This window comes from Arxiozyma heterogenica (genome assembly GCF_036370985.1).
Source record: "Arxiozyma heterogenica strain weizmannii chromosome Unknown scaffold_18, whole genome shotgun sequence".
Lineage (NCBI taxonomy): Eukaryota > Fungi > Ascomycota > Saccharomycetes > Saccharomycetales > Saccharomycetaceae > Arxiozyma > Arxiozyma heterogenica.
In genome coordinates, this window is record NW_027042671.1 from 452,625 (window position 1) to 466,345 (window position 13,721).

At 28.4% G+C, this 13,721-nt stretch overlaps 4 protein-coding genes across 4 annotated transcripts; 2 read left to right on the plus strand and 2 right to left on the minus strand.

Annotated features, from left to right (window-relative positions):
* Positions 1-107: 107 nt before the first annotated feature.
* On the minus strand, positions 108-2,117 carry TIP20 (Tip20p; the record flags this gene model as incomplete). Its single annotated transcript, XM_064858631.1, has 1 exon — positions 108-2,117. The coding sequence occupies one exon, from the start codon at positions 2,115-2,117 to the stop codon at positions 108-110; it is 2,010 nt and encodes a 669-aa protein (XP_064714454.1).
* Positions 2,118-4,419: 2,302 nt separating this feature from the next.
* On the minus strand, positions 4,420-5,541 carry PWA37_002022 (uncharacterized protein; the record flags this gene model as incomplete). Its single annotated transcript, XM_064858632.1, has 1 exon — positions 4,420-5,541. One exon carries the CDS (start codon positions 5,539-5,541, stop codon positions 4,420-4,422), a length of 1,122 nt encoding a protein of 373 aa, XP_064714455.1.
* Positions 5,542-8,091: 2,550 nt separating this feature from the next.
* On the plus strand, positions 8,092-9,480 carry PWA37_002023 (2-aminoadipate transaminase; the record flags this gene model as incomplete). Its single annotated transcript, XM_064858633.1, has 1 exon — positions 8,092-9,480. The coding sequence occupies one exon, from the start codon at positions 8,092-8,094 to the stop codon at positions 9,478-9,480; it is 1,389 nt and encodes a 462-aa protein (XP_064714456.1).
* A 546-nt stretch (positions 9,481-10,026) lies between these two features.
* UBP3 (mRNA-binding ubiquitin-specific protease UBP3) lies at positions 10,027-12,795 on the plus strand (the record flags this gene model as incomplete). The annotated part of the gene is made up of 1 exon (XM_064858634.1): positions 10,027-12,795. One exon carries the CDS (start codon positions 10,027-10,029, stop codon positions 12,793-12,795), a length of 2,769 nt encoding a protein of 922 aa, XP_064714457.1.
* Positions 12,796-13,721: the final 926 nt, after the last annotated feature.

The following is a 13,721-nucleotide window of genomic DNA, read 5'->3' on the forward strand; positions in this document are numbered from 1 at the left end:
CAGTTAAAATATATTTATATATGTCTGTATTTATAACTGGATAGATAGATTAATATGTTTATACATATGTATGTAAGGAATGGCTATTAGTACTCAGGATGTCTCTTTCATATAATATTACCGTATGCAATTCTAAATAATGCATCTTGGATATCACTGTCTGTTAGTTGCATGATATGAAGCCTTTTTCTAAGTTGATTAAAATCACCTTTTTTAATGTACGAAGAGTTAGTGAATTCAACATATTCATCATTATACTTTAGATCAATAATGGACATTATTTCAGAAAAAAAGACCTCTTGTTTGTTTTGGAAATCACATAAAAGATTTAAAGTCTCTTTAACAGATCTGAAATCTATTTTTAATTGGTAGAGCCCCATTCTGTTAAATTTATTTAATTTTAGTATTGATTCAATAAAATAATTTATCATAATATTTAATAGTTCATTCTTAATATTGAATAAAATAGCAGGAGGGATATCTGAATTTTCCAATTTTGTTATAATTTGTCTTAACATATTCACTGTGTTTGTTATTTCAGGTCTTATAGCCTCCTCAGTTAATTCATTCAATGTCCATATGCCAATTTTGAAGTAAGTTTGTAACGAATCTTTCAACAATTTTTGGGTTCTGTGAATAACAGCTTTTGGTAAATCCATTAACATATTCTCTCTATAATTTGATAAAATATCCTGAAATACGGAGATGTATTCCTTTGATTCTGTTTCGTTTATAGTTTGAGTCAGTTTAATGAATATACTTTGATTGGATAACTCATTCAATTGATTGTAAACAATATTGAATAATTCCAATTTACTGATAGTTTGGTACAATTCTTCTTCTTTTGAATATTTATCAGGCAATGAATTAGTAGTTAAAATATAGTCCATATATCTGGAAGATAAATCTAAATATATTTCTGAACATGTTTTCAATTTATATTTTAAAAGCGGTTCAAAATCCAGCTCATAAAAAGGTTTAAAATAATCGTATACTTTATCTAAAAGTTTAATAAAATTGTATCCTGATTTGATCAAATCCTTTGGGTTCTCGGTGATTACATGATATTGATTAATTATAGTTTTAATTTCATAATTTATCCAAATATCCCAAAATTTATCTGAGATAAGGGATACTAAACCATTACCATGATAATGGAAAGTTTTGATTAAATTTTTATCAGTGTAAATAATTTGAGAGATTAATGTGATTAGTGAGTTTAAATTATTATTTGATAAAGTATTATTAATTCTATCTCTCATAGGTTGTAATATATGATTGATAAATTCTTTGTGTAATAATTCTTTTGTCAAACCAACATCATTGTCTTGAAAAAGAGTGATGCATTTATTAAGATTAGCATTTAAGTAATCATTTAAAAATCTGAAATAAACAGCAATATCTTTTGAGTTAGAATTATGGAAATGATAGGTGAATCTGATTTGGAAATTTGTTGCTAAAGATTTAAAAGTCCAGAATTGTCGATTTTCTTTTTGCAAGTATAATAAATCCAGTTTATAAAGATTTGAAGATCTGGAGCGTAAATTATTTAAAGAAGTGTTATCAGACAATAAAAACTTGTTTGTATCCCATTTAGAGTTGAGTAACAGTTGGTTCAAACATTCATATTGTCTTTCGCAAAACGGACTCAAGAGTAATTGATCAAATTTATTAAAAATAGCTTTTATCACAGGTTCATTTTCTGTAATATGTCCCTCAGATAATATGTTCTTTATATTGTTATGGATACCAGATAAGTTTTCGTAAGATGTCTTTCCTAAGTCAGAAGCAATAATTTCATCGATATCATTTTCCACTTGTTTTAATTCTTTGATATTTGATTCATAAGCTAACTTTTCTATCAATTTGCTTTCAATTATATCTAATATTTGTAATTCCCCATACTTTTGTTTAAGGTGATCGACATCAGATAGTTGATGAATATTTTCAATCAGATCATCTGCGATAGATTTAAAGTTTGGAGTTTGTTTTGAAAGTATTTGTATAAGTTTCTCATTGTTTGTTAATTTGCTAGATAATTGCTTTCGTTGATTGTTAATTGATTCAATATTCTTGTCAATATCAAATATGTCTTGAATATCATTCATTATAACCATAAATAAGTATAGATATTTATACTTGTATGTAGAAAACCAGTAATAAGAGAGATGGGTGAACCGGTTGCACACTCAAAAAGCGATCTTATCTAGTAAAAGTATCCACGAATAAATTTTAATTATATATATATGATGACTTAAACTAAACTGTCAACCTTTCTCTAAGTAATATAATGATATCTTTCCTATTAGTGGTACTAGTATTATTAGTATCTATTTCTTTTCTTCTTATACACTTTTTGTTATTATCATAACAAAAATTGAAGGAGGCATACTACGGAAATGTGCGGAATTTACGTTAAAATTTACGTTAAAATTTACGCTGGAATTTTTAAGTATTTTGTGGAGCCTCATTATTTCCGAGCGGAACGAAAAACGATGATAGGGATGGAAAAGTAGGGCGGGGTTCAAATGGCCAAGGTTACCTTTTCTCTGTGTCTTTCTTTCTTTCTCTGAAGATAACACTTGAAAATTCAACATTATTCTAATTAGTAGCTGTATTGAGTTTCATTATAGCATGTAAATAACATTGTTGATGCAATGTTATGATTGCTGTTTTCTAAAAATAATAATAATAATAAAATCAATAATATAATTAATGTTAATAGTCGAAAAATCTTGACACATTTAGTGAAATTTTGGTAAATGCATACTAGTTTTATTTTGTCATTGTGAAGAATGGTCAACTGTAATAAAATTCAAAAAATAAAGGCAAAAATGAAAATGAAAATTTAACATTTATAAGGAAATGTGCCTAACATGCTACTAAACTTGGTGATAGTGAGTATATGGTAGAGCGATTGATGTTGTATCATTAATAAAATTCTTTGATATTTTTTTCTTATATTTAGAACATTTATAATCACGAAATGCAATTGTTTAATATGTTCAGAAAGGGACTGAAAAATTTTGTTTCCTTAACTTCTTTTCCTTAACCTGATCTATAGTTTTACACTTCAGGACAAATAAACTATTCTCATTAATCTCTTTATTCGTATTTTTTGCTTCAGCTTAAGTAGTAATTTAATTGTTAGATGTTGTCTGAGGATATAGAATATATAATTGGGTTACTTTATTCATATATTTATAATCTGGGTAAAGAAGTAGTATAATATTATTTTATATGTTTTATATATTTTTTATATTTTTTACTTGCATTTTATTTTTTCTTTCTTCATAAGATGTTTATTTTTCGGAGGTGGGACAATCAAGGATCTATATTGTTGATAATAGTTTTTACAACAATTCATAATAATTGTTATTCAAGCTTTCAAAGTTATACAAAACAATCAATGTTGACTATGCTATAAAATAATTTTGAAATCTACTAATCTAGGTGTTGCAGTTTTTTATACTGAAAATAAATAAATAAATAAATAAATAATAAATCTTGCAAGTATGTTACAAAGAGATAAGTAAATAATATTAGAATTTTCAAGATGCAAAGAGTACATATATAAAAAATTGTAAGATAAAATTATCAAATAACTGAAATTCATCTCAACATAAAGGGTTTTATTGTGCTTTAGCCAGTTTTCATAGAAACTATAATAGAAAGAAAACTAAACAAAAAGAAAAAAAAATTGTAAAAACCTTTAATAATGCTATTAGATATTCACTAATATTTTATCTTCTATAAACAAAGAGTAGTATATCTCTCTCTAGAGTCTTGAATATTCTATTATGAATCATATTAGTAACTATTATTAAACTATATTATGATAGAATTCATACCTCCCTTTTACTCATAGTCTTCTTTCCAGGGAGGATAACCAAATTGAAAAAAAATGCTTAAAAAAAAATAGAGCATTATGATATCTTCACCTAAGTTGAAAAAAACTAAGTATGTTTATTTATCTATAGATTTTCTTTTCATGATAAAAGTTCTATAATTATTTATTGTTTTCTATTTTATAATTATGAGTTGAAAATATCTGTCTATATTAAAGATGGTTACTGTCCATATAAAAAAAGAACGAAAAAGTGATGTTTTCAATAAAAAATTTTAAACTAACAACTATTATAACATTTAAACAGTTAAATATGTAAATACTTATTTATAACTTATATAATTTACATCCATCAAATATAAACACTTCTATTTTATATATATATATATATATATTATTTTTTTTTTTTTAAATCATAAGAGTTTTCTTTAAAAAAAAAAAAAAAACAAACAAACCACTATTTTGATATTATTATATAACTATATATATACATACACACACCCATATATATATATATATATATATATATTAATTTTTTAAAATATGAAATTAGAAAATTAGATGATCATATCTTAGAAATCAGCATCGAAATTGAAAGCACCTGCTTCAGTCTTTTCAGCAGCAGCCATAACACCAGCCTTTTGGTAATCAGAGACTCTCTTTTCGAAGAAATTAGTTTTACCAGCCAAGGAGATGTTTTCCATGAAATCGAATGGGTTTTCAACATTATAGAATTTCTTGTTACCGAAGGCGACTAATAATCTATCAGCGACGAATTCAACATATTGGTTCATTAAGTCTGCATTCATACCTAATAAAGCGACAGGTAAAGCATCGATAAAGTATCTCTTTTCGATTTCCACAGCTTGAGTAATGATTTTTTCGACAACTTCTGGATCTGGCTTATGTTTCAAATGGGCGAATAATAGACAAGCAAAATCAGTGTGTAAACCTTCATCTCTACAAATCAATTCATTGGAGAAAGTCAAACCTGGCATTAAACCTCTCTTTTTCAACCAGAAAATTGAAGCGAAAGAACCTGAAAAGAAGACACCCTCAATAGCGGCGAAAGCAACCAATCTTTCAGCAAATGGTGCTTCTTCATTTTGGATCCATCTTAGAGCCCATTCGGCCTTTTCTTTAATTTGTGGAATAGTTTCAATAGCATTGAACAAAAATTCAGATTCCTTTGGATCTTTAATGTAGGTGTCAATCAAAAGAGAGTAAGTTTCGGAATGGATATTTTCGATCATAATTTGAAAGCCGTAGAAAGCTTTAGCTTCTGGGATAGCTACTTCAGCAGAGAAGTTTTCAACTAGATTTTCGTTAACAATACCGTCAGAGGCAGCGAAAAATGCTAAAACACGAGAGATGAAGAACTTTTCGTTTGGATTCATTCTGTTGTTCCAGTCATGAAGATCCTTACCTAAATCGATTTCTTCAGCGGTCCAGAAGGAAGCTTCAGCTCTTTTGTAGGCTTGCCAGATTTCGTTATATTTAATTGGAAAGACGGTATGACGGTTTTTGTCACCAACCAAGATTGGTTCTTCCTTTTCAGTTTCTTTTAAAGCATGACGTTGGATTCTGTGAGAGTGTAAGTATTTTTTGTGTTCTCTAGCTGCTTCACTCAATCTGTCATGAACAGCTTGGACTTCAGCATCATTAGCAGGTCTAGAAATAGCAGTATTAGACATTTTGTATTATTATTATTGTTATTAGATAGATTGGGAAGCAAGAATTCAATATTCAAATAATGAACGATAATGCTTTGGTTGTTTGGTCAGAGCTTAAAGAAAAAAAAAGGAATTAGTATGATCAAGAAAAAAAAAACCAGAGCAGAGATCAAGAACCAATATGACAATCTTTCATTTATATATAATTTTATTTTCGTATAACAGCTTTTATAACACTATCAGATGCCCAAAGATGGGGAGATACAATAAATACAAAAAAATAGGGAAAAAAAAAGGAGAACGAAAAGAGAAATAGGGAAAAAAACAAAACACACACACACAAAAAAAATGAAAGAAAAAAAAAAAAAAGAAAAAAAAAGAGAAAGAAAAAAAAAAGAGAAAGAAAAAAAAAAGAAACAAGGTTTACAGAAATAGGAAAAACACCTATTATTTTAAATATGATGTCTTTTTTTTTTTTTTTCTTTATTGTAAGTGAAGTTATTCTTCTAGAACAAAGCAACAATTATTAGGGATTCCAATAAATAGGGAAAAGAAAAAAAAAGAAAAGATATAGATGACAATAACAAAAATATTAAAAAAAAAAAATGAGGCAAAAAAAATAATAAAACTCATTTAAAAAAAAAAAATCTGATTTTGGAAATTGTTATGGCAACAAGCAACGGTAACCATGATAAAAATAATAAATAACTAAATAATGTACACACAATCACGACACCAACGTTTCTTTGTTAAAGAACAACCTCACGTCCGTTTTTTTTATTTTTTTTTTTATTTTTTTTTTTATTTTTTTTTATTTTTCTTTTCTTTTTGTGTGTGTGTGTGTGTGCTTTTTTCCTTTTTTCCTCTCCCTTCTAATCTCCAATTTCGATAAAAATCCTATTATCGTTTCTTTTTATTATGCCTTCTTCTGTATTACTAGTCAAAACACCCATACATTAGTTCTGTTGCCATAGCAATGGGAGGAGGCGGAGGAAAAAACAAAACTATTTTTCTAAAACTTTCAACGCTTCTCTTAATGTTTCCACTAAAATAGAATAATAGAATAATATAACGTTTCGTTTAAAAACCAAAAAAATTACTTATTTTTTTGTTTCCGATCCTCCCCTTTTCTTCTCTTCTCTTCTCTTTTCTTTTTTTTTTTATTTTATTTTATTTTTGTTTTTTCTTCTTAAAAAAAAAATGGAATATCATTTAATAACTTGCTGTTAATTTCATAGGCATAACAAACTTAACTGTTGAAGAACGGCTAAACAAAACACATATTATCGATGTCTATAAGAAAAAAAAAACAAACAAACAGCTAATAAAGGATAAAATAAAAAGAAAAGAAATGTTGTTATTGTACTAATAAAGTGACAAATTCCAACGTTTCTCTTTTCTTTTCTTCTTTTATTTTTATCAATCTGATGTTATATCTGTTGTATTACCACGTATTAACCTGTGGGGGGAGAGAGGAAGTGATGATGCATTGCTTCTTTTTATTTAATATCTTCCTTCTTAAATCTGTTTTCTTTCCTCCAGTAACACATACATACATATATACATACATATATATATATACAACAATATGTGATAACATTAAAAATAATAAAATGCTTTAAGTATTTGATAATATATAAGTCATACACTTACAATCTTACCAACAAGACAGTGAAAACTCTTTTTTGCTTTAAATGCTTAATCCTTCACTCTCTGAGAATGGTTATCTTTTTAGTTCTTTCTTTCTTTCTTCTCTTTTTCTTTACCGAATTAATTTAATTTATTATTAGTTAAAATTATGAATAACTATAATCTCCATATATGTATTTTTGTATTCATATCATCAAATTAATAAAGCATTATCGACATGCTATGTCATACAGATTGTATCCATTTATATCACCAGTGAATTAAAAGGGAAAAACAAAAGTAAAAATCTTAGTTTTCTTACGTATATCAAGCGGATTTTTTTTCTTTTCTAAAAAAAAAAAATAAAACCCTAGCCCATATCTTTTTTATTTATCCGCTCAAAAATATCTAAATTGAAAAAAAAAAAAAATAAGAAAAGAAAATAAAGTATATTTTTAGTAATCGGATCAGAATCTTTTCTCTTTTGACTTCCCTCTTTTTTTTTTTTTTTTTTTTTCTCTCTTATTTTCGAATTACTCTAACCCTACATATATTACTCAACTAATCCGGAAAAAATAAACATCAGAAAAAAATAAACCTATATTTGGTTCATCTAGGAAAACGGAAAAAGTTGGTTATATCAATAAAGCACGTGAATATATCAAACTAAGAACGATGTGAGTCATCATGACATGTGTATAAATATTATATATATATGTATGTAGATATAGAAAAAAAAAGAAAACAGTTAGGATAAGCAAGAAAAACAACGTAAATCTTAACGATGGGTACAGCTTGTGTGTTAATCTTTCTTGTAAATAATATTCAGTGTATTAAATAACAATCAAGTAAGGACAAAGGTTTTCTATATCAATGGGTTAAATAGATAAATAAAGTACATAAAAAAAATAATAAAAGAAAGAAGGAAAGAAAGGAAATAAAATGAGTATAGATGCACCATCTAAGATCAATTTCTTCAAGGGACACCCATCGAATAGGCTCCTACCGAACAATGAAGTCATTGAAGCCACAAAACAACTATTAACACCAGAGAAAAGGCCGTACGATTCACAAACTGAGAATAGACATCCGTTGACATATGGATCGGATGAAGGGGCACTTTGGGTCAGAGAACAAATCTGTGAATTTAATAACAAGGAAGTATTCCATATAGATAACTCAAATTCTTCTATATTATCTAAACCAGAATTTCTCAATCTAACTTCTGGCTCTTCGTACGGTATATTAAACATTTTATTACAAACTACTTTGGCACATACTGGATATACTAGGCAAGCATTCATCATCACACCTACATATTTTTTGATCAATGATTGTTTTATCGATGCTGGTTTCGGTGATCATAAATTGACTGCTATTGATGAATATCCAGAGACCAATTCTATCGATTTTGACCTATTGCAAAAAAAATTAGACTATTTCGAATCTTTATCATTAATTGATGGTTGTGATTACAATGATATCAGTAATAATATTAGCATTAGTAATAACACTAATTGCATTGTAAACCCTGAAAAAAATTTGAATCAAACAAAAAAAATTTATAGATATGTTATGTATTGTGTACCGACTTTCGCTAATCCAAGTGGGATGACATTTTCCACTAAATGCAAATTAAGATTAATTGAACTGGCAAGAAAATACGATATGTTGATAATTTCAGATGATGTATATGATATTCTAAATTACGATCCCAACACACCTACACCTAAAAGACTCGTTCATTTAGATAGAGAAAGTAATACTGACCCAGCAAGTTATGGTAACACTATATCGAATTCTACCTTTTCTAAAATCATTGCTCCTGGATTAAGATTTGGATACCAGGAGTCAATCAATAGTAACTTGGTTAGACAACTTTCCAAAGGTGGTGCTAATATATCAGGAGGTACCCCTTCCCAATTAAATTCAATGATTGTTGGAACATTATTACAAAATGGTGAAGCGAAAAGGATAATTAATCGCTTAATATCCGTTTATTCACAAAGAGGCAAGACACTTTCAAATGCAATTAAGAAATACCTACCTAAAGGTACTATCCATAAACCCATAAAGGGTGGATATTTTGTATGGATCACATTACCAAAAGGTTATAATTCTATAGAAATAGAAAATTTATTAAGATCGACGTATCAGATAATCATGGCTAATGGATCTAATTTTGAAGTAGTGACAGATAAAAGGAACTGGGGTACTAGATCTGTCAGATTATCGATAAGTTTCTTGGAAGAACAAGAGATTGAAGAAGGCGTAAGACTGTGGGGTGAAATATGCAAAAGGTATGCAGAAAAACATGGATTAAAATTCTAACACATCTTTCCTTGTGTAAATATTTAAATGATATTAATCAATTTTTCTTTCTTTATGATATGGTAAATATCTTTTTTATATGCTGAAAAAGATCACTAGCGCACTGTTTAGTTAAAGTTAGTATCATGTACATAATGAAGCATCGTGCGATTTATATAAAAATTCTTACTCTTCTCCTCCTCTTTGGTTTTATTCAGCTTTCTTTTTTTTTTTTTTTTTTTTTTTCGACAATTATTCTCTCTTTGGATGAATCATATTGATTTTTTATTTTTCTTCAATCTTTTCAAAAAAAATATTTCAATTAAACAGTCTCTCTCGCTCGATAGATATAATTTTATACCCTGCTAGATTTTAGTCGTTTTACAGTTGTCCTTACTTCATTTATACCTGTAATATTGGATACTTCAGTAAGTTGCTGTATATTAGGATTACAGGGGTAAATACTGTATTACTATTTACTTTTTTCTTTACCTAAGGATTCTATTTATAGGTTTATTATCTATTTTCTTTCTTAAATAAACCATCAACAGCACTAAGCAATACATCATGGTAGATAACAATGAAGAATCATATTCAATGTATCCAAATACTCCATCATCTCCACCTCCACCTCACGCAAATATGAGATTTCCCGTGTATCAACCACCCACTCCAATGTATGTCAGTTATCCACAAGGACCTTACATGTATGCTGCTGCACCAAATCCAAACTATCACTTTAAAATGATGAATCAAAGTCAGGGTATGATCTACCAAGGTGCACCACAACAGAATAATAATATTACAAGTATAAGTGGTAATAATGGGATCAACAATTCAGGATCTAAGAAAAAATGGAATAATAATAGCAACAACCTGATAAATGGTAGCAGTAATATCAATATGGTAGGTAATAATATGTATCAAACTAAGAGCAATAATTATTACCAGGCTCAACATTATTATAACAGTAATGCCAACAACAATCAACCTCTAATTAATAATAAATCTAATTCATCAACTGCTTTATATGACCCTTTTAAATTTGATGTCTCTAAATCAAACTATAGTAGGAATATTGATTTAACTACAGATTTACCACTTTTTTTTAATACAACACCAGAAGAATTTTCTGAAGCAAGAAATAGAAAATATGAACTAAAATTAAAGTCTATTGAACAGAAACAAAATATCTCAGTATTAAAGGCAAAAGAAAAGAAAAAGATCACTGATGTGGGGAAAGCTGTAGAAGCAATAACTAAGCCATCAAAAAGTTCCAATGAGGTTACTGAATTAGTAATAAAAACTGATGTTAATAGTAATGTTAAGGCGAAATTATCAAATGAAAAACAAGAAGAAAGAAGTAGGAAAGTTGAAGTTGTTAAAGAAAACGTGTCTTCTGATATTCAATCTAAGATGGAAAATATTTCAAAGAAAGATGAAAAACCAGTTGTATTAACCAAGACTATGAAATCTGAAGAATCTACCAAGAATAAGAATGATAATCATAAAGATAAAGCTAAGGACACTCCAACATTAACAGAAACGATCATACATAAACCAGTTAAACAAATAGAAACCACTACCACGAAAGTTATGGAAGTTTCAACTGCAAAGCCAACTCCTGTGGGGACACCAAAGCCTGCTGTAAAATCATGGTCAGCTATTGCCTCGTCAGCAGCCGTAAAGAGTAAGTCAATTACGACCAAGCATATTTCATCTGTTTCTTCATCTGCAACTGTATCGACGCCCATTTCTGCATCTCCTTCTTCTAGTGTTATTACTGTCTCCTCTAAACAACCACAAAGGAAAGACAAGAATTATATTCCTCCATCTACAAAGGGATCTGAACCGTTAGGTTCCCTTGCTTTACGTGTCTGTTTTGATCCAGACTTTGTTAATTATACATTGACAAATAAAAAGAATGGTGAGAATAAATTACCAGTTAACTCAATTATTCCAAGAGGTATTATTAATAATGCTAATATATGTTTTATGAGTTCGGTTTTACAAGTATTATTATACTGTAAACCGTTTATTGACATTTTAAATGTTGTGTCCACTAGAAACATAAATTCCCGTGTAGGTGAAATCTCTTGTGAATTATTAGATGCTTGTATTTCTTTCTACACCCAATTTGATCGTGAATATTATGAGGCGGAGAAGAAAAATGCCATTAATGAAAAATATGCCCATGAATCAAAGAAAGAAAAAAAGATCGGTATTTCAAAACAATATGAAAGAGAAGAGTTTGCTTCAGTTGTCAATTCAGTTAAACCTGATCAATTTTACCAGGTTCTATCAAAGATTCCAAAATTTAAAGATCTACAATGGGGTCATCAAGAAGATGCAGAGGAATTCTTAACACATTTATTAGATCAATTACATGAAGAATTCATCTCATGCATTGATTGTCTAACAGAAAATGAGATTCAGAATCTATTACAAAGTATTAAAGATGAGCCACTTAAGATATTTTTTATTAGAAATTTACAACGTTACAAAAAAGCTACATTTATTCAAAACGCCTCATCTCAGTTCAAAGATTTGTTACACAAATATGGTGTGATCAGTGATGATGATTCAAAAGATAACGATGATGATGATGATGGCTGGCATGAAGTAAGCTCTTCAAGTAAAAAGGGTAAGAAGACTAAAACTGCTGCTAAAAGAACTGTTGAAGTTACTCCATCGCCAATATCTGAATTATTTGGTGGACAATTTAGATCTGTATTAGATATTCCAAATAATAAAGAATCTCAGTCTATTACATTGGATCCTTTCCAAACCATTCAATTGGACATCTCTGATAATGATGTGAGTGATTTAGAATCAGCATTTAAGAAATTTAGCGAATTTGAATTACTACCATTTAAATCATCTAAAGGCATAGATGTTGAGGCTAAAAAGCAAACATTCATAGACAAATTGCCCCAGGTCTTATTAATACAATTGAAGAGATTTGCCTTTGTTAGCACCTCTGAGGAAGACAAAAATATGGCTAACTATAATAGTTACAATGGACGTATTGAAAAAATTAGAAAGAAAGTTAATTATCCACATCATTTAACAATTCCAAAGGAGACTGTATCTTCCCAGTTTTTGAAATTTAATGAAAGTAATAGACAATATGAATTATCTGGTGTTATCTATCATCATGGCGTTAGTCCAGATGGTGGACATTATACAGCAGACATATATCATAAGGAAGCGGATAAGTGGTACAGAATTGATGACATCAATATTACACCATTGAAACCTGAAGACGTCTTAGAGGCTGTTGAAGAAGGTACCAGTTCAAGAACTGCATATATTTTGATGTATCAAAAGGTTTAATTTTATTTTTGATATTTTTTTCTTTAACTGAAATGTTAATAGCTTCTAAAACATGTAAACTGTGTGAAGACAATAAAAAGCTTTAAATTAATGCTGTAACAAAAATGAGATTTATGTACTTTTTTTCTGTTATGAAAATGTTATTTAATGTTTGAGAGAATGTATATAGCATAATTGTTAAATATGTATCAATTCAATAAATATGTGTTATAGTATCATTTTTTTTCCTGTTATTTAACTGGCAAATCATGCAGAATAATCTAATAATATGCAGTAGCTAAAGACAAGATAAAAAAAATATAAGCTCATTTTAGACTTTTAACATAATGAAACGATTACTTCTCTGGAGTTATTAGTTTTTGTAAAGAGCTCCAACTAGAAATTCTGAAATACGTAGTCTGCAAGCAACGCCTAATGTCGAGGCAAACAAAATGGAACAACCGAAACTCTGGGCCCAAGGTTGTGAGTGTATTTGAACGAACAAACGATCATTGAATAGACATTAGTGGCAAATTACTAAGAAACTTATTTAAGAAACCTTTCATTATCAACAGATGGTATCAGGGGTAATTATCAGCATTACATTCACATTTTATTTCCTAAGTTCCACCTAAGGGAATAACAACAACATTAACAAAATAATAACAAGAATATCGACAATAATTAGGACAAATCTATTTAATAATTAGGATAAATCAATTATATAATTTGCAAGTGTTTATATATATAATTAATATCTCTATTTTAGTATACTACTTCAGATAACCACTTAAATATATAAAATTGAGTAATTGATTGCGTTTCAGAAACGTATAAAAAGACAATACTTTTAGAAGATAAGCTGTCTTACGTAACTCCTCTCTTATATGTAATTTTTATAATATATATAAAACAATCAAAAAAGATCAAGCAGGAAAAACTAAAAC